The 21,937-nt window shown below is 40.0% G+C and overlaps 1 protein-coding gene across 3 annotated transcripts in view; it reads right to left on the reverse strand.

Annotated features, from left to right (window-relative positions):
• Nucleotides 1–364: 364 nt before the first annotated feature.
• Nucleotides 365–21,937, reverse strand: part of PDLIM3 (PDZ and LIM domain 3) — a 34,531-nt gene continuing 12,958 nt past the window's right edge. Inside the window, exons 3-8 of one of the 3 annotated variants that reach the window (XM_032298806.1) lie at nt 21,735–21,819; nt 12,008–12,075; nt 6,306–6,569; nt 4,204–4,334; nt 2,464–2,575; nt 365–1,102 (exon numbers count right to left, since the gene is read on the reverse strand). In XM_032298806.1, the coding sequence (XP_032154697.1) occupies nt 913–1,102; nt 2,464–2,575; nt 4,204–4,334; nt 6,306–6,569; nt 12,008–12,075; nt 21,735–21,819 (850 nt within the window). In that variant the 3' untranslated portion in view covers nt 365–912. Of the gene's footprint in view, nt 1,103–2,463; nt 2,576–4,203; nt 4,335–6,305; nt 6,570–12,007; nt 12,076–12,419; nt 12,608–21,734; nt 21,820–21,937 lie in introns of all 3 variants that reach the window. The other 2 variants (XM_032298807.1, XM_032298808.1) reach the window with 2 other exon arrangements.

A 21,937-nucleotide genomic window follows, 5' to 3' on the forward strand; every position in this document is an offset into this window, starting at 1 on the left:
CGAGACCATCCTGGCCAACATGGTGAAACCCTATCTCTACTAAAATACAAAATTTAGCTGGGCATGGTGGCACACACCTGTGATCCCAGCTACTTGGGAGGCTGTGGCAGGGGAATAGCTTGAACGTGGGAGGTGGAGGTGCAGTGGGCCGAGATGGTGCCATTGCACTCCAGCTGGGCGACAGAGCAAGACTCTATCCGAGAAAAAAAAAAAAAAAAAAAAGAAAGAGTAATGAGTTTCAAAATCTGAAGAAGCCACATTTATCTTAAAATATTTGAGTTGTTAGTGCACATGTTAATATGATTGGGTTCTCTCATTGAAAGGTTGATTTTATCTGAATTCAATGAATGCTCTACTTCATTAGTATTTTTAAAATATTTTATGTATTTATTATGTTTGTTGCATCTAGTGGCATAATTGTTTGAATACAAAACTAAAGAAATTCAGGGAATTTCTCCCTGACATGCACTGTAATAGTTAAAACAGATACAGACAACTAACTGCAGATTATGTTAGAATACAAGATTGTTATTTGGTATTTACCACAATTGCAAAATCAACATGTCAAGGAAAGACAATTAGACTCCTTCAAATCTCTTGATGTTTACATGTTTGATGGCCGTAATATACATGTCGATTGTGGAGCAGGACATACAAAAAATTATTGCTTTAAATATCATTATTGCTAGCCCCAAAGATAAAAAGAGTTGCAGAACATAGCTAACTGTGTTTTTGTCACATAGCAGGTGTTTGCCTCCCATTCCTTTTCCTCAACAAACAATAGCAGAAAGATCTAAAGCCTTGACTTTAGATTTGAGTTGACAATATGCACAATCCTTCTGCCCAAAGCCATGAATGTCTTCCTGCGTAAGTGTGCGTAGGTGCGTGCGTTCGTGCCCCGCTTGGAGACACTTAAGCTTTGGGATACAGAGTGACGGTGTCATAGCCCTCTGGGGGCTTTGTGCGGGCTCTTGCGTGGGCTTCGCAGTACAGCTCCCCTTCTATGAAGAAATAGCCCTTTTGCTTGAGGTTGAGGTTGCAGTCAGCACACACGAAGCACTCAGGGTGCCGGTACTTGTCCCGTGCCTTCACCACTGCACCGCTGTTGGGGAAGAAAATGGGCTCAAGTTAAAACATCATGGAGTCAAAATATGAGACAAAGGAGAGGGCCCAACAGAGAAGGCAGGTGTTCTCTATTTCAGTCAGGAAACAATGGTCTCTAGCTGTGAAAGCACGCACAGCTGTGAAACTGTATGTAATTGCCATGGAGATCTAGGATAGCCAAGATAAACCATCCCATGTTTCTCCCTGATGTGGATGTGTGAATATTTTTCAGATTTTCAAATGAGTACTTTATAGATATGTGTAGGATCCTACTTCATGATCTTTCTCCATCGTTTCTTTGAAGAGGGAGACACGATGGGGACCAGACCAACACCTCTGCAAAAGATGCTGCTTTTGACAAGGGTGGTTGTCTACCCAATGAACAGTCTCTCTGGTTACTTTCTGTCTGGGTGGTCCAGCGTCTGTTCAATGGAGCAAGAGAAAACAGATCAAAGGGCAGAGATGGAGTTCCTTTGGAGTGAGTGGACTGGCTTCTACTGTTAACAGTTTACTCCAATTTAGGCACAATGATTGCCTCTGGTAACATCAGGCACTGTTGTAAAGTGGCTGAGGTGGGCAGATCAACTGAGGTCAGGAGTTCGAGAGCAGCCTGGTCAATATGGAGAAACCCCTCTCTCTACCAAAAATACAAAAATTAACCAGGTGTGGTGGCGGGTGCCTGTAGTCCCAGCTACTGGGGAGGCTGAGGCAGGGGAATCACTTGAACCCAGGAGGCAGAGGTTGCAGTGAGCCAAGATTGTGGCACTGCACTCCAGCCTGGGTGACAGAGCAAGACTCTGTCTCAAGTAAACAAACAAACAAACAAACATAAGGTCCCTTGCAATGGAAGCTGATGGTAGTTTTTCAAAATTTTATTTCATTTTGTGTAACGTAAACTGGGTAAAGATAATGTATTTCAGTTAACATTCTCCTGCTGCCTGTATTTGGTTCCCTGAGTTTATACAGAAGAGGATACTATGTATCCTAAATGTGTACATAGTTAACGTACATTAACAGGGGTAGGAGAGTTTAAAGACTATACACTAACAGGGGTGGGGAGTTTAAAGTGAAGTCATGATTCTTAGAAGTGACTTTTCAACATACCTTTGGGGCATTTTTTTTCACGAGAGCCTATCTGAAATTATAAGTCAAAATAGCCGATTCACGTGATGTGACAATTTGGAGGTATATATAAGGAGTGACAGTCACAGTGTGCTAAATGTTGAGGACCTTACATTTCAAGTTGATGAAGACAAGCTTGGTTTTCATAATTGCCTTTAGTATACAAAGTCCTAAAGTAGAAGAAATGAACTAACGCCAAGCTGTATGGTAAATTTCAGGGTTAAAAATGAAACTTACACTATGCCACTCCCACACTTGTCACAGACCGGCATCCTCTGTGCCCCGCCGGAGGTGCCGTGGACTTTTGTCACGGGAGCTCTCACACTCCGCGTTCCAGCCGGACGGTCATCTGAAAAACAACGCATTTCCATTTATGGCTAGGGAACAGCTGGCTGCAGCATGGGCTTAGCTTCTATTTTAAAGTGTGCACTTTAACCTCCGGAATTCTTAAGTCGCATCTGCACTGTCATTCCACAAGGAGCAGGGCTGATGCAATCATAAGGGACGCCGTTCTGAAACAGGGCATTACAGAACGGAATTAGTGAAAACGTTAATTTTGTTGTTGCGTTTGGAGGAAGCTGTTACAAAACGCTCAAAGGAGCAGAGGTCATTTTGTTTTATTGTGGCAAAATATTCATAATGTAAAATTTACCATTTTAACCACGTGTTGGGGTGCAATTCACTGACATTAGTTCATTCATAATGTCGTGCAATCCCTGTCAATATCCATCTCCAGAACTATTTCTTCACTCACAGAAACTCTGTACCCATCCAACAGTAACTCCCCATCCTCCGGCTCATAGCCCCTGGCAACCTCTATTCTACGTTCCGTCTCTGTGGATTTGCCTATTCTGGATTTTTGAAATAGATAGAATCATACAATATTTGCCCCTTCGTGTCCGGCTTCTTTCACTTCACATAATATTTTCAAAGTTCACGCATAGTGCAGCGGGTGTCAGAATTTAGTTCAAGACTGAATAATGTTTCATTGTAGGTGTATACTGCATTTTATTTATCCATTCATTAGTCCACGGACATTGGGTGTTTTCCCGCTTTGGGCTATCGTGAATAAGACGAATCCTGGCATATAGAATCTGTTTGAGTCCCTGCTTTCAAGTCTTTTGGGGTATATGACTAGGAGACGGGGGATTGCTGGGTCACATGGTAATTCCATGCTTAACTTTTTGAGGAGCTGCCACGCTGTCTCCCAGGATGTCTGGTCCTTTTCACCTTCCCATCGGTAATGCACAGGGTTCCATTTCCCCACATCCTCACCAATACTTGTGATTCTCCATTTTTTTCCATAGTAGCCATCCTAATGGGACACTTTGCATTTTCCTGTGGCTTTTAAAGGACAGTACATCTCTTTTGGGTATGGAGAAGCACAGGTAAGAGCAGGGGCCCTAGAGGTGACGGGAGTGGGCTGGAGACCCACGTCTGCTGCTCATTGGCTGTGTGGCCTTGCGCAAGGACATCTGCCCATCCCTCAGTCTCTCACGTGCTAAGTAGGACAAATAATAGGCCCACCTCCCTGAGTTCCTGTGAGGACTCAATGATAATGTTTGCAAAATACGTTGCACAGAACACAGAACGTCGTAAGGGTTTTTGAGTGTTCTTTAGTTTTTGATGATGGTGATACTCCAGAGTGGGTGGGGAAGCTGAGAAGTCTGACAACATCCATTTACGGCTACATCTCATGATCTGTAAGCTGAGCTAGCCCTTGAGTACCATTAATGCAACTTGTCTTTGGTATCCTTTTATGACTGGTTTCAGTTGGTGGCTACGTGGACGTGTTCTGGAATCCCCTTTTTTAAACGAGGCACCATGCCTATCCTATCCCTCTGAGCAAAAATTCATTTGGTTCCCGATTAAAACCAAGTTTTCGACTTCCGTTCCCAGTATGTTTGCTGCCCGCCCATCCTGCCCCTTCCAGTGGCCTCTATCTATACGTTTCAGCAGGTGTCAGCGGCTGCTCACCAGGGCCATCGTCCACCATTCCCTGGAGCACTCTGAAGGAGCCTGACTGACGAGGCTGTGTCGGCTCATTCCGGTTGTCATGGAGCATCCGGTACACGTCCGACTCGGGGGGCACCGAGGCTGTGGGCTCGCTGAAACACAGGCACAGCAGGGAGCATCGTCAGACGCTGGGAGGCACCAGACGTGCAAGAGGCCACAGACATCAGTACGCGGCCATTACTCTATGGACAGCCACTCCTGAACAGATGCCTAGTCTTTTCAAGTCAATCTCTAGTATAGTTAAAAGCAGCATGTGAATTCACATGGCTGCCTTGGAAATGACATTGAACCACAAATCGGAGTCACATCTACACCTCTCCACTTGGCAAAATACTTTGGGAGGAAACTAAAAGATAATTGTCAGAAAATAGTAATTAAGAAAAACAAGACTTGAGTCTGATGGCTATATAATGATAGGTGTGAACAAAATTAACATTTCCCAGAGAAAAGGTAATATACACATGACAGAAAGTGCAGCAGTGAGCACCCACTTAGATTTTCTCAGTCATCAAATTGTCAGTAAAATTCAGATTCACTTTTGATATTAGATGAAAAGCATGTGTTTTAATTTTGTTTTTAGTTTTAAGGCTAATTTGTTTTGTTAACCCCTGGAAATAGCAAGTGTATCATTTTACTTGTAAATTGAAAAAAATTAACCGCTCAGGGTTTGAAAGCCTGTAACGTAGAAACTTACATTTTTATATCTGCTATATTGGCTGCACTGTCTTTTAAAAATAGCCAGATTAATCGCTTCTTGGCCTTTTGGCTAAGATCAAGTGTAAACATAGCCACATTAAAATTCATTTACAATCATGACAGCAGCCTTATTTTAACATGCTTTCTACAAATATATTCATAATGGACAATAAAGAAGTTTCATGATAATACTATATGTTAAGCACTAAATACTTTATTATTTTATGTCATTTTATTGCATTAGTTAGAAAAATATTTACTATCTGCAATATTTTTATTACCTATGTCATATTTGCAAAATGCCTTTGAGACATCTTACGCTCTTTTTTTTTTTTTTTTTGAGACGGAGTTTCACTCATGTTACCCAGGCTGGAGTGCAATGGCACAATCTTGGCTCACCGCAACCTCCGCCCCCTGGGTTCAGGCAATTCTCCTGCCTCAGCCTCCTCAGTAGCTGGGATTACAGGCACGCACCACCATGCCCAGCTAATGTTTTGTATTTTTAGTAGAGACGGGGTTTCACCATGTCGACCAGGATGGTCTCGATCTCTTGACCTCGTGATCCACCCGCCTCGGCCTCCCAAAGTGCTGGGATTACAGGCTTGAGCCACCGCGCCCGGCCATCTTACGCTCTTATTAGTTCAATGCGATTATCCCAAGAGATAGCTTTGGGATACATTATTCAGCACTCCTAAGCATTATAATAATTTAATTTATAAATAGTGATTCTGTAATAGTGAAAAGCAGTAAGATTTTATCCTATAATAAATCTTTTTAATCAAAATCTTTATGGCAAAAGTGCTCTGAACAAAGAGTTATAACAAAGGAAACATGGGTCAAAAAGAGTCCAGCGAAAATTACATATTTACACTAATAGCCTGAGGGTATTCACCTAAAAAACCTTTATGCACAATAAACATTTTAAATGGGTAAATAATGACCTCTCCACAAGCTGCTATCAGAAGAGAGAAGAGGAATCATCTCATAAAATTCCTCTAAACCTCCCATCTGTTTCCTAATTTTTGACCCCGAAAGGACAGACATAGGGTATACTATTTATACTAGATTATAAATAACTTTGAGAAATATTATGCCAGACGTTTGTAAAGTACATTGTAGCCTTCAAGAGACATACATTTGGTCCTTACAGAATTTCATTTTATTGCTGACACATAAAACTCTACTTAGATAATTCCTCAAATCACCTTTATCATCAAGCTTAGATATTTGCAATAAATCCTTAGTATTTCAAAAAAGCTTTTCACATAGCTTTCTTTCAACTAAGACAATGTTAAAAGACACCAGTAAAGTTGACATTGCCCGCATGTTTAGTTAATATGCCCATGGTTCAAAAAGACTCATATTACCTCATCGAAGGTGCTTCCCCTAGGGCTGTTGAAACCTGACCCTGAAGTGTTTCCATAATATTGTCATCTGAGTACAACTGCATAGGTGTATTAAATTGAGCATGTACAATCTTCACACCGGGAAGTTCCATTTCCAAAGGAATGTTAGGGGCCAGCTTAGCCGCAACTTTCAAGTCACCTGGGCAAATGGTACTAACAGTACTGACAGAAGAAGGGGTGCTGCGTCCACTGCCACAGTCAATCCCGGAGGGAGTGCTGCATCCACTGTGTTAATGACCACGTTACACAGAGAGGGCACAGGGGGACCAGACAGTCCAGACAGAAGAACACAGAGAACAGGTACAGAGAGGTTAAAAGGATTTGAAGACAAAAGTGAGAGATGAATTACATCAAACTGAAACAAAATGTTTTTGTCACTAGAATTTATTTACAAAGGGAAGATGTGGAAAAACTTGTGATTGAAAAAAGTTTAATGAAATTAAAAGGTACAGGTGAGGCTGCATTTTTTGGCTCTGTTCTACTGGGCAATGTGTAAGTTGAGGGTTACATGCAGGACAAGCTGTATATGAAGTAAGTAGAAAAGATGCAGCTATCCTCACTTTTTAAAAACAGGCCACATAGTTTAATACTGGTCAATATCACAGACAAAGGATGAAGGAAAATTACATTGGCTGGACATCCTTTTACATTTCTGAAGTACAACGTTTAAAATTAAAATTTTAGTGAACACTGAATATGCAGCATGAAGATGTAATCACGTATTTGGGCTCAACATTTCCAAATCAGAAATATATTTCAGTAATACAGTTGCACTATAATTGAATGGTAATTGGTAAATTGTAGGTTGGATGGTAAAGATTATGTTTTAAGGCTATGTTGAAAATATTTTGTTACCATTTTAATATTTTCTATTTTTACTCTATAATTCTGTGAGGAGTGCACTTTAAGACAATTGTTCAGTGGTTTAATACAAACCCTAGAAAAAGCCAATAAATGCTTGTCACCTTGAAATAACGATTAGAGGAGAAATAAGGTGGGTTTTCACTCTTTTGATGCTTATATTTTTTACATAGCTATTTTGTGCATAATTTCAGAAGCACATATATATTCCCATGCATATTTCCCTTTTCCTTTTAAAGATAAATTTCAGGGACTTATGAAAACATCAAAGGCCAGTCATGCAAATCGAAGACTAGGGAGATTTCACATTCTATCGGAAACTGGATAGGTCAGTTAGCAATGGACATGCCAATGACTAAAAAGTCATTTCTCCACGTGCATGACAGATACTAAAAGATTTTTGTAAAAAAAAAAAAAAAAAAGCATAGTCATTTAAGACAAAGCAAAAAGAAATATTAGTATTAATGTCAACATTTATCATACTTTCCTGTTAGTGTTGCCGTAAGCTCGACAGAGAATGGATGTATGTGGTGTGCTTGCATCTAAGTCTCCAGTCTCAAGTCCGGCCCATATCTGCATTTACTCTCTAGAGGTATTAACGCTAACTTCAGCCTATAAACAGATAAGAAAGCAAAAGGATACTGGGCAGTAACTTCTTCCCCTCCAGCAATGTTGCAGCCTGATTAGTCTGGAGAACCCAGATCACCAAATGGGTTGAAAGGTTTTTTGTCTTGTGTTACCCAGTTTAACTACTACATAATCTAAACCGGACAGGTAAATACGGGCTTGCTCCTTCACCTCCTGCCTTTTGAGAGCCTGTTGAAAAACCCAATCTGTGCATTGTTTAGATCACATACCAAAACGTCAGGTGGCCTATTTACCATTTTTGTAGGGTCCACACTATACTGATTCTTAAAATGGACTTTGGCTGGTAAACGAACATGAGTAAATTTTCAGTTGTAGTGAAGTTTAGTCAGGAACATATGGATTTAACCTGAGTGTACTGAAGCTTATGAAATCATAGTTTAGGGATTTGAAATCCAGAGTTAAATCTTGGGAGACTTCGGCCTCCAAATAATGAACCTATTCAACACGCATTTATAACTACTCTAACCCTACTGTGTGCCACACATAGTGCCCATGCTGGGCAGATAACCAATGACCAATTTAGAACTTACAGTTACGCTGTGTGTTACGGTGGTTATTCGTAATATTTTGCTGCTATGAAAGTCATGTATAACTTCTGACTCCTCCAAAACTTAACTACTAATAGCCTACTGTTCAATGGAAGTTTTACAGAAAAACAGTCTATTAACACATAAATAGACTATCTATATTTTACACATGCATGGCAAATTTTTTTCTTAATTTTTTTGATATTTCAAGGCTATAGTTTGTGACTTTTTTCAAATTGTCACAAATCTCCAAAAAATTTTCCAACATACTTATTGGAAAAGAATCCACATATAAGCAAACTTGCACAGTTCAAACCCATGTTCTAAAGGTCAACAGTATATGCATATTTGTGTACTATGTAATTTTAGTTAAGCATGCACTGTGTCTTCTATTTCATTTCTCAATCTATTTAGGGGCCCATGTCTATTGAATAAATGAGAAATGAACCCTAAGCAAACAAGGATGAACTTTTATAAATTTCTGGGCCAATTTAAAAAGATCTTTTAAACTGATCCTTTAAAGAAATGAGTTTTCATGGATTCTAGTCAGTGGATATCACTGGGGATAGCATCGTGGGTCACCACAACCTGTTCCTGATGACCTGGAAAGGTAGGTGCTAATGAGATTCCTGAGGTCGACTTAGTGACTTACTTGGCAAGGCCACTTGTAAGGTTGATAATGCAGTCAATTACTTCATGCCCAGATACGTCATTTGACAGATTGCTAATTTCTCTGGGGTGTGTAGACATTTTGGGACATGCTTCTGGAAGCAACGTATTAAAAAACCACTCATAGGATTGTACTTATCATTTGGATTGGAAATATCTTACATATGTATTTAATTGTAGCATTAGCCTTAAAAAATTTACATATTTGCATATGAAAACACCAGTCTTTTGAAAGGTTTCAGCTTTGATGAAGTAATTAAAAGAACCATAGCGAATAGTAACACCCCAGGGAAATTAACCTGTTAACTATTTAGCATGTCCAACTTACTTTTTTTTTTTTTGAGACAGAGTCTCACTCTGTTGCCCAGGCTGGAGTGCAGTGGCACAATCTCGGCTCACTGCTACCTCCACCTCCTGGGTTCAAGTGATTATCATGCCTCAGCCTCGTGAATAGCTGCAATTACAGGCGTTCACCACCATGCCTGGTTAATCTTTCTATTTTTAGTAGAGATGGAGTTTCACTATGTTGGCCAGGCTGGTCTGGAACTCCTGACCTCAGGTGATCTGTTCACCTCAGCCTCCCAAAGTTCTGGGACTGGGACTACAGGTGTAAGCCACCGTGCCTCCGCAGTAGCATGTCCAACTTACCTTTGATTAAAAAAGTTCATTAATAGTGTAGTTATAGGGTGTCTATAGTGTTAACAACAATTACTTGTATATTTCAGAATAACTAGAAGAGTGGATTTGGAACATTCAAAGCACAAAGAAAATGCTTGTTCGAGGTGATGGATACCCAATTACCCTGATTTGATCATTACACATTGTATGCATGGATCAAAACAGCACGTGTAGCCCGTAAACATGTACAAGTAATATGCACCCAAAGAACTACATTTGTTTCAAAAGTTACAAACAAACGTAGCTGTAGGTTGGTATGGAGCCACTCGCAATTCCACCCTGATGAGGAATAGTTTGGTGGGAACAAAAAATTCAGAAGTTACGGCAAATAGTGAGGAGGCACCGGACGAGAAGAAGGAAGTTGGGGCCATTCTTAGAATTCTTTAAGATTTGTGTACTGGCATCCGTTTTTTTAAAGCAAATCCTGTCATTTCTGCTTCTCTGTTCCTCTCTTCCAAATTCAGCTATATTAAAAGGTGTTATTTACAAATGACAACATTATGAGTGGCTTGCCATTATCACTATGCTGAAGGTAAAATGAAAAAAATTTTTTAAAAGGTGATTATACACTAGGATTCTCTGACTTTCCTGACTTTTTATAAAGTTAACTGTCACAGGTCTCTAGTGAAGGCAGGATATGTGTTACTCTAACGTATCACTTTATTCAAGCCTTCTGAAGGCCTAAAGCTTGTGTTGGTGGACTTGGTCACACTGACCGAAAAGAAGGCAAGTTATTCGTTTTACTACGCTTCTTCGGGAAGTTGTATATATTCAACAGTGAAACATCCTACGTCGTATCACTTTCACTTTCTCATATCAATATCATTTGAGCTTCACACCCGGTGTTTTGTTACTGGGCTTGGGTTGGGGTGGGGGAGCTGCTGAAAGTGGAGGAACAGGGAAAAGATGCAGAGGAAAACAGAATGGGAGCAAGGGAACACACGGAGAGAAGCAGGAAAGGACTGGAGAGCTGCCAGCGCGGGGAGTGGGACGCCTCCGGGCTCGCCTTGCCACTCGCTGGGGAAATGCTGTGCACCCTCAGGTTTTGATTCCTTTATCCAAGGAGCGTTTATTTTGTCTATTTATAGATGGTCGCTTATTGAGCCCTTATTTTGTCTCATTTCTAGGCGCTGGGGATATAATGTTGAGCCAGTCGGACCAGGCCCCTGCGGACCCTGAGCTCACTGTCTAGTGGGGGAAGATGTGTTTGCTCACGGTCACCCGCTAAGGCCTTCCTCCTGCTCCTCCGGTCCAGGGCTCCTTTCTGGATGTGGTATCACAAGAACTGTCTGCTATAGTTTGAGACAATCATCAGGCTCTGCCTGTAGCTTACTGCAGGGTCTGCACATGGAAATCATATACAAGGGATGACCCACCATCCGCAGCTTATGACAGGAGTCATAAGCTTGGGTGTCTACAGGGGCCAGGAGGTCACACATGTATGAAAACGGGCCGGGCATCACACGCTTAGGAGTGATTTGCATTTTGACAGATGGTGAGTTTAAATGTTCTGTCTAAAGGCACTTAAATTCTTCTTCTTTTTTCTAAACAAGAGGGTTAAATAAAACATGCCTGCCAACTAAATCCACTTATGGGCCACCAGTTTGCAACACCTGTGGTAAATCATATTCAATGTTCCTGTCAATCCAACCAGCCTGACCACCAGCCTCCTTCCTGCGGGCTGACTGGCTCAGCTGAGGTCAGAGGGATGGAGCTGAGGTTTCCTGAAGTCACTGTTTCCGGCTGTGGCAGCACAGGGCACTCTTTTCTTTCCCTTTAGGTTGGCGCTCAATTTCTAGGGAAGATATTTGAAAAGGATGACGTGAAGACCATCAGTTTCTCTACTGAGAGATGAGAAGGAAGAGCTCACTCCTTGTCACTGCAGCTTGTTTACCTGATTCCTTGCCCCTAACCGGGGCTGGCTTCCACGCCTGCTCCTTCTGGCAGGGTTTTCCTGACCTGGGACAGACATACCGGCTGCTCGACTCAAAGGTCATGGTGTCCTGGATGGGATCCCCAGAGCCTCAGGGGTGTTCGCTATAAATACACGTGGTGATTGCATAAAATTTCACAGCTCTGTAATCTTGTCAATATTTACTTTTGAAAATGAAAGCTATTTGGCTTCTGTTCTCTGCTAAGTGAGTTTGTTTCTTTTTGCTTTTGAAATAAGCTTCGCAATGAGAAAAGCCACTCCAAACATCTACATGTTACTTTTCCTGGTGATTAGTAAGCACTGATTTAAGCATGCACTGCAGACTTCACAATCTCAGAGCTTATGACCTGCTTCGGCCCGGGATTATGAAAGGTTTGGGCCGAATATTGTGCTTGTGTTCAAAGTAGTTCACATCCTGTAAAAACAAAGTGTTAAAAAGGCCCCTCAGTGGAAGATGAATACTTTTTCAGATAAAATCAAATGAATGATTATTGCACAGAGAGGATTATTTAAGAAAGGTGATGACGGAATCAGGATGATCTCTTCTTTTCAACCATCTATTCACTAAATGGTCAGGCACTGGCGGATTGGGCCCCACCACAATTAGAAACATGTTCTAGATGCTTGTCTTTAAAAGAGAAATCCGACAGTGCCTTTAGGAGAGTAAAAATCAAACAGCAAGAGCTGGACGTTCGAAAAGAAAAGCAACATACTATTACTGTTAGGTACACTGTAGTCAGAACAGAGTCCAGTACTTACTTTTGAGGTGAGCTAGGAATGAGACCCCGCAGCTGTCCGTGAAGTGCGTCTTGTATATTGCTAGTTGAATAGAGCCCAATTGGTGAGTTATAGGAAGCGCTCACTACCTGTCTTTTGTCATCAATGTTTGCAGCTGCAACAAAAGGCTGGGCCCTTCTGTTGTGCGCGGTACCAATGGGTTTGAATTCCTGTACAACGGCAGACAAAATACACAGAGCCACACAGCGCACAAGAAAGCCATTAACAAGCAAAACCAGCATCACTACTGTTAATAAAGGCATCTTTATCCATGACGAGATGGATGGAAAGATTAGAGGAGGGGTTAGCCGAAACTTTTCCATGGTTTTCTCTGAACTTCACATGTGCTATATATATTCATCGATCCAATGTTAAGGGTGAAAAGGAACTGGCCTTATTTAAAATGTTATAAAATAATTCAAACATTGCATCGCTTATATGCCCCTACTGGCTTCTTCATCTATAGCTTTGAGAAATTCTAATGACTCATTTGAATTCAGACATTTTGTGTCAGAAATGAGATTTTTGGCTTGGAAAATATACTTAACATTTTCTCAAGTAGAATTTACATATGTTCTCTCTTCTATTAATGTATTGATAAACTTTCCCCACTTTGAGAAATGGAACAAAACAAGGGGAGTGCGCATTCATGAATAACTAACTACAATGAAGCACATAAACTACGCCAGGTAAAAATTCGTTTTTAAAAACGCCTTCAAAAAGAAAGTTCTTAACTTGGATTAAGCTATAATCTTAATGAAAGAAGGAAAAACATAGATAACCCCTGCTTTTTTATTGCGATAATTTCATGTTGTATGTTTGAAGACCTCTTCATGTTTACCGTAATCCCCTAAAGACTAAAGTCAGCAATTCAGAGAGAGAAAATGTGTATGATTTACAGAAGGGTTTTCACTTTATTCCTTGGGAAAAGGACCAAACAGCAGAGCCCTGAACCCTGAATCTGAAACATGTCTGAATGATCTGAAATGCTATATTATATTTTTTTAAATGTGGGAATCATGTTTTCCAGTTTTTGTACAGATTGATAATTTTGTCAAGCGTTTGAAACTTTTTTCTTCTAAATAACAGAAGAAAACCAAAGGGAATGCTCAATTACAAGTCAGCTGATTCTCTTTCCAAATCTTTTTTTTTTTTAATTTTTATTTACTTATTATTTTTGAGATGGAGTTTCACTCTTGTCACCCAGGCTGGAGTGCAGTGGCATGATCTTGGCTCACTGCAACCTCTGCCTCCCAGGTTCAAGTGATTCTCCTGCCTCAGCCTCCAGAGTGGCTGGGATTACAGGCGCGCGCCACCACACCCAGCTAAATTTTGTATTTGTAGTAGAGACAGGGTTTCACCATGTTGACCAGGCTGGTCTGGAACTCCTGACCTCAGGTGATCCACCTGCCTCGGCCTCCCAGAATGCTGGGATTATAGGCGTGAGCCACCTCACCCAGCCCCATATCTTTCTATTTGGCAGAATTAGTAAGATAAATCTTTCTAAGAATATTTTCCCTTATACATTCATATCAACTTCATTTACATTTGTGAATGTGACATCAGTGTTCCAGATGTGGAATAATACAAACATATATAATTATTTGAAATAAAACTGGAAAGAGATTATTGTCTTTAAAACATTAAAAGATCCTGAAATATTTATTTTTTTCTTCTTTTCATTTCAGATAAGTTGTGGCTTATGCTTTTCTGTTAGAAAACAGACTGTCAAAAGAAAAAAAAAAAGAAGGAGGAGGAAAGAAAAGAGAGTGCCCCTCTTCCCTAGGGTCCCTTAGACCGGAGTTTTTCATAGATGATTCTTGTGCTTGAGAATATGAACAACTTCCTGTAGGGGCCCCAGCTACAAAATGCTTTCTTTCAGTTCTCCTGAGCAGGAAGTCATCACAAGTATTCCTTCTTCTGCTATCTAGGCCTATTGGCAAAGTTTGTTTCAAAAATAAAAAGTTATGCCAGGGCAGTGGGGTGCAGCTTCAAATCCTAGCCTAAGCGTCTTTGACTCTACCAGCCCCAGAGCTCACGGGACCTGAGAATCTGTGATCAGGTAAAGGGCAGCTTTTCTCTCACCAGCCTTGGACAGCATATTTTAACAGCCTCCCGAACTCAAAAAGAAGGTCTGAGTTGAATACAAGGTAGCCTATAATTCTCTAGTGTGACTGAGTTGCCTGATACCTTGTTCACTTAACTTTCTTTCTTCATAATAGCTCACGGCCGGGGAGCTGATGGGGTAACACTATTGTAGCTACTATTAGCAGAATGACCAGAACCACCAAATGTAGCTTTAGAAAAATGCCTATCCTAGAGCCTGTGAAAACTGTGTAGCTAAACATTTGTAAATGCTGTGATCTAATTGTTTTAGCTGATTTGGTAGTGAATTTGGATTGGCTGAGTTCCGTGATTCACCAGTATAATTAGCCATTATGACGGCATGAAAAACTAGAAATAATTGTAAGTAGTGACAATGGCCATGATTCAAGTCTTTTTGATATGAGAGAACCCAGTGTGCTAATTGCCTAATTGCCTAGTTTAGTTTTGGTGGATTATAAGTCTCTCAGGCTAATTAAAGAATCAGGCAGTACTGAATCACTTAAGTTTTGTGGAGCTTAGCTTTTTTTTTCCTCTTTTTTTAAACAAAGTAAGGTCTGCCTTAAAGTCTTGGTAAATAGAATTGAATTTATAAAAACTATTTAACATAATATAATGGCTTTATGGAAAAATACCTCTGCCCTTTTTCCATCTTAGCCTTAAGATGATAAATAAATATAGGTAGTGTTGTCCTGTAAATGAGGCAACTTCTCTGAAAATATTTGTGCATTAATAATCTCTAGTAGAATTTCTGAAGAGCAGCATGTAAGTTAATCAGCTCCAAGCAATTTCTTTGCGATTTGCTGTTTTGGTTATATATATATTGCAAAGGTCACAAACGCGTAATTTGTTTAAAAAAAACCCCAAAAAATCCAACAACTTCTATTTTACATTCAGATCATAAAAGGAAGTGTTTCTAATACATGCTACAAACATTTTGATTTAGGCTTTGCAAAGCATTAGTTTATGGGCTTTTAGAGTCATTCCAAAAAGCACAATGAAATGTATACACCAAAAGTTAACAAGAAGTTTAAGTAGGGCACTCAGAGGCAACATTCTATCCAAGGCTTACATCATTGTTGATGGTCAAATGTAATCAAAAGACAAAACCAATTAGAAGTCTGCTGTTCTACTTCAATTCATTTTTATTTTTCCTGGAAAAATCATAAGTAACTGAAAACACCAGTAAAAAAAGGTGTATATAACAGTTACTATATATAGTCCAGCTCTTGCGTTTATTCTATCCAGACAAAACCACTCAAATAATTCTGATTTCTTAGGAATTCAATATGTAGTTATTCCCATTAATTGATACATTTAAAATTTTTATTTTAAATGCCAGAGGCTTATATAAAGCAATAACATTTTGAATCAATGACATGCTAGAGCTGCCCCAGTGAGAGCTAATAGCTTGTTAGAAGTCTGCTGATGTTGAGGGTGCCCCCATGGATGGCAGTCTCCCATGTCCTTGGCATGACCTCAGACATGACAGCAAAGACTTCACTTTTTTTTTTTTTTTTTTTGAGATGGAGTTTCGCTCTCGTTGCCCAGGCTGGAGTGCAATGGCGCGATCTCAGCTCACCGCAACCTCCGCCTCCTGGGTTCAGGCAATTCTCCTGCCTCAGCCTCCTGAGTAGCTGGGATTACAGGCATGCGCCACCACGCCCAGCTGATTTTTTTTGTATTTTTAGTAGAGACGGGGTTTCACCATGTTGACCAGGATGGTCTCGATCTCTTGACCTCGTGATCCACCCGTCTCGGCCTCCCAAAGTGCTGGGATTACAGGCGTGAGCCACCGCGCCCGGCAAGACTTCACTTTTTAACTTCTCACTTGGAGACTGCTCACAGATAAAGACTCAGATAATCTTTACTATTCAAAATCATCTAAAGCAGAAATAGTATGTGTGATTCATATATATACACATATATAAATATACACACATACGTATTTATATACCATATGTATACATATGTATATGTAAAATCAAATCATATGTACATGAAAAAATGGTGGGGACATACAAGAAACAAACTCTGTGAAGTGATCTTATATTTGATCAAGCCATGATGAAGAAATTATATTTCATCATGTTTGAAATTTATAATCACTCCCTCCTCATACTCACTTGCCAAATGAACAGTAAAGTCACCCTTATGATATTTTTTCTCCAGTGAGCAGTTTCAAGTGTTTCCCATCTCCCACTGGGAAGAGTTTGAGGAAATGGTGATTATGAAAGCTTGTTTTATATGAGCTGCCTTCCAGTTATTAAAACCCTGTAGATTAAAGCTGATTTTATGAAAATATAAATAAATGACTTTATCCCATCCTCTTCTTGGCCGTGTATGTAAACTCATCTTCATTGTGAGGATGAAGATGGTGAGGATGCAATCCTTTTTATGGAAATGGAGACAGCTTTCTTGTTTTGATAGGAACCATTTTCGCTTCTGAAAAGCATCTTTCTTGTATTGTGATAGGCACAGTATACCTTTGAGTTGTTCAACTAACATTAAGCACATATGAGGGTTATGGTTTGAGAATGTAAGCTTTGAAGAAGGACAAAGAGCTTCACTAACATACTCTTAGTAAGGAGCAATGCTTTGTACTGAAAAATGAACCATTGAACCATTCTGTCTATTATTGTACAGAAAAACAGATTGTATTCAGGATGGCATGGAAGGCATTTATTTAGGTGCTAGGAGTTGATCTAAAAAACACTTAATGTGCCCTTTAAGCCTAAAATTCAAGTCTAAATTCATAAAAACAAAACTTAGCTGTATGATGATAGCATGGAAAAAATTTTTAAATCTAGATATTAACATTTTATGTCAACTATTCCTATAACTGTATAAGAAAGTGACTTCCTAACTTAAACCTCTGCACAGGGAATAAACCAGAAATAAACATACTAACATTTTATTATCTGTGGCTGGGCTTGGATGGTAGAATATAGTTTTTCCCCCAGCAAATAGATATTTAAATGAAAAAGGTTTTATTTTATTTTATTTTATTCCAATGTCAAAGGTCACATAACTTACAACAAAAGTTTGACTTGGGTTGAGAAACAAAATCTCAGATTTCATATTGCTCAAAGGCATTTTGTTATTCATTTGCAATGACATCTTGAAGCATGATATATTAATGACATTTGTTTCTCTAGCTGACACATATTCACTGTCCACAAGATTGCTCTATTTGCAGAGTTGTCATTTTGATAAAAAAGAAAAAGACATCTTTTTTTGCATAGCTTTGTATGACTTAGAAAAACAAAAAAAACCCTATACCCACAGCTCCGCTTTCCTCCAGTCCACAAGTGAAACTCACAGTTCGACTTTGATCAGCATGTTTTGTTCTAGTTTACTCTACAGGATTTTTGAATAGAGGGGGATACACTGACATTTGGTTATTTTTGTGTAGGGAATGCCTGTCCTGAAGTGCCAAGCTGCATGAACTGGCCATGCAGAAATCTGGCCTGAGAGTCTCATAAGGAGTAGAAACGCTTTGGTTCATTAGTAGAACTGAAATTATTCTTATCTTGGAGCGTTTCAGACACTGGCCCCTGGGAGAGAATGTCAGTAAGAATCAGTCATGACGCAAACTAATGGAATGATTAAAGGTTCCATCTGACTGGCTGCTCCAGCCCTTAACCTCATCTCAACCTTAAAAAAAAAACAATTTTATCTCCTTTTTTCTCATTTTTAGTATCATAACGATTCATATTTTCTAACTCCTAAATGTAGGACACATGGGGTAATACATGACAAGAGGTCAGAGTATTTAAAATTAGGATTATGCCTTAAAATTGCATCCATAGAATAACCATAGTCAAATAAATCAATACTCATAGACTTGCAAAAGAAGCCTCTTCTAGAGCTACAACTTGGGAATTACCCTTAAACTGCAATTCTGGAGAGATGTCAGCAAAGTGCGCACTCCGTCGTGGTCTAAACTCACTTTGTGCTTAGTAAATACTTGCCAAATGACCTTACATGCCAGGGTGAGGGAGGTAACCATGATTAAGCATCACTGGGGGTTTGGTACTTTGGACAAATCTGTCTAACTGGCTTCATTTCTTACGTCTTATATTAATGAAACTGGGTTTAAAAATTAGGAGAATTTCTTCATGGAAAAGTAAGTTGCAGAGGGTGCGGTACAATATTGGATGTGTGCTGCGTGGGGAAAGGAAATGCAGAGTCCCATCGGCTGGGCCAGGTAATGAAGAGAGGCTGAGTGGCTGAGTGGTCCACAGATGCACGTGTATGAGCTCTAACTTTTAAAAGCACCAGGCAGTCTCTTTTTCTCATGTGTTGCCTCCAACACATGAGATAAATGGTAATAAATTGGTGAGGATGGGAATGATAAATTGGTGAGGGTGGGAGTGATAAATTGGTGAAGATGGGAATGATAAATTGGTGAAGATGGGAATGATAAATTGGTGAAGGTGGGAATGATAAATTGGTGAAGGTGGGAGTGATAAATTGGTGAGGGTGGGAGTGATAAATTGGTGAGGGTGGGAGTGATAAATTGGTGAGGGTGGGAGTGATAAATTGGTGAGGATGGGAGTGATAAATTGGTGAGGGTGGGAATGATAAATTGGTGAGGATGGGAGTGATAAATTGGTGAGGGTGGGAATGATAAATTGGTAAAGATGGGAGCGATAAATTGGTGAGGGTGGGAGGAAGCAGGTCAGCTTGGGCATTTCTGCAAAGGGCTAGATACAAGTGAGAACTCTACCTCAAGAACTTTCTGTTTTTCTCCTTCCAGTCTTTTCTTCTAGCAAAGAAAATGTTGACTAGAGGTGTTGTTACTCACCAGCCCACCTAGTATCTCAGGGGGAGTCACCATCAGCATTCAGATCCCTTCTCACTGTATTTATTGTCTGTGCCATCCATTTTATCTTTTGCTCACTTACCCCAAAGAGCAGAAAGCCCCCCTGACCTAAGTATCCCACTCAACTTTCTTTGTCTTTCTTTTCTTGTTTTTTTTTTTGAGACAGGGTCTGGCTCTGTCATCCAAGCTGGAGTGCAGTGGTGCAATCAGCTCACTGCAGCCTCGACCTTCTGGGCTCAGGCACTCCTCCCACCTCAGCCTCCTGAATAGCTGGGACTTACAGGTGTGTACCACCATGCCCTAGTCAATTTGTAAAATTTGTAGAAATGGGGTCTCACCATGTTGCCTAGGCTGGTCTCAAACCTCTGGGCTTAAGCAATCTTTCTGCCTCTGCCTCCCAAAGGATTATAGGTGTGAGTCAATGCGCCTGGCCCCACTCAACTTTCAAGATTACTTTCCATGCAGCAACTGGGAGTGGTGGCAGAACTGGCTCCCAGGACCAGTCCTGGCAATGACAGAAAACGCACAGCTCATGTTTAGGCTCTCCGCTTCCTTTTTGTCAGCTATTTATTGAGCTGGGGGGACTCAGAGGGAAAACAGCAGCCTTAAGGTTCCTGCCTTCATAATATTCTCTGTCCTGGTCACGCCTTTTGGGGCCTATTTTCTCCTACTTTTCCTTTTAGCGGATTTTAGATTCAGAGTCCACCTTCCCTTTAGTCAAAACTCTAGGACAAAAATCTAATTAACTCATTTCCTCTAAGGATTATATTACTCAAGATGCTTCTTCTCCTGGAGAGAGTATATTTTAACTGAAAATAAAGCTTTTTTTTTGAGACGGAGTTTCACTCTTGTTACCCAGGCTGGAGTGCAATGGCGCGATCTCGGCTCACCGCAACCTCCGCCTCCTGGGTTCAGGCAATTCTCCTGCCTCAGCCTCCTGAGTAGCTGGGATTACAGGCACGCGCCACCATGCCCAGCTAATGTTTTTTTTTTGTATTTTTAGTAGAGACAGGGTTTCACCATGTTGACCAGGATGGTCTCGATCTCTTGACCTCGTGATCCACCTGCCTCGGCCTCCCAAAGTGCTGGGATTACAGGCTTGAGCCACCGCGCCCGGCGAAAATAAGGCTTTAATTCATTTGTAATGACCCTTGTAACAGCAACGAAGAAGGCATTCCTAGCCTTTAGGATGTCCTATCAGGTAGCCAGCCAACTATCTCCTCAGCAAGAAAGGCCAGGAGACTTTCTGATCACAGCCTGGGAGGAGGGTGTCACACTAATAAGGAGAGCTACCACTTATTTGAGTATTTCTATGAACAACTCAATGTGCCAAGTTCTTTGCTTGTATTATTTTATTCTAATCTTTGAAAAACCCTAGGAGATAAATGTACTGATGTTATTCAGCATCTTTTTTTTTTTTTCCACAAAAGAAATCTGAGGCTTATGGAGACAAGTGGAAAATTTGAAGGGCAAATTCAGGAGTTTTCTTGAAAGGGGAAATACTGCCAAACGTAAATTACAAATATGTTTTCAGTTCCCTTAGTTATATAGAAAAACTACATGCTGGGAATATCTAATCCGTTTAGTAGGAACATGTGTGTCAAAAGGGGTAGTAAATTTATATATCTGTGTCTCTAAATGTTTAGAGCTTCTATGTAGAAGTCATAAAATACTTAATTAGATTTCTCAGTACATCACAATCAAGATTTGTTTAATTTCAGGTTTTTTGGACCTTTTGAAAGTAGACATAGATAAGCATCAGATAATTAGATTAATTTAGTTTATTACAGTTGCCTCCTGGGAAAATCTTTTATCTTTTATAATTCAGCTGTACTAGCAGAATATCACCATGACCATGATCACATTAGGCAACACTTTTTTATTAGAGTAAATTTAATTATAGAATCTCAGAAAGGAGAATTAAAGAAGTATGTAAAATGAGATCTGGGTGAAGACCTCCAAGGATGGAAATTCACAATAACTATTAGATTGGAGACACCTGTTTGAAATGATCGACCTTATTTTTGCCTTGCTTTGTTTTAACAACTTAAACTCCTTAGCTTACCTCGTGGTCATTTGACAGAAGTCCATCACAAGAAATGAAAAAATAATAAGTGGACTCTGTAGATTTAGCCAAATTCTTTCCGATGGGAGCACATTTTGTCTTTCAACAAGATGTTCACATAGGAACCCCTCTTTTTCTTGATGTAAGAAAACATGGATAAATTCATCTCAGAGAGGAATGACACAATGGCTTCACCAGGTGGCTTGTTTCAATCTTTCTATTTGTCTCTTCCTTTCCTTGGAAGGCATCCCCATTACTTAAAAGGAAATACAGTGCATATCATTTGCTCTAAAATTCATACCTGTGGTTCTGATTCTAAGTTGATTTTGAAAGGATGGGCTTTCCCTTCTTCAGATACTTGTGGAGACCATAAGCGAGTTTCTGCCCTGAAAATAAAATTTGTAAACTTCAAATTCTAAGGGTACTTTCAGTTTTAGTATACTTTAATTTTCTACCATGTTTGTGAAAATACTAGCAACCCTCACTAACTTACGCAAAAACAAA

The sequence above is a fragment of the Sapajus apella genome, unplaced genomic scaffold (assembly GCF_009761245.1).
Source record: "Sapajus apella isolate SASKATOON/1434 unplaced genomic scaffold, GSC_monkey_1.0 scaffold39, whole genome shotgun sequence".
Taxonomy (NCBI): Eukaryota; Metazoa; Chordata; class Mammalia; order Primates; family Cebidae; genus Sapajus; species Sapajus apella.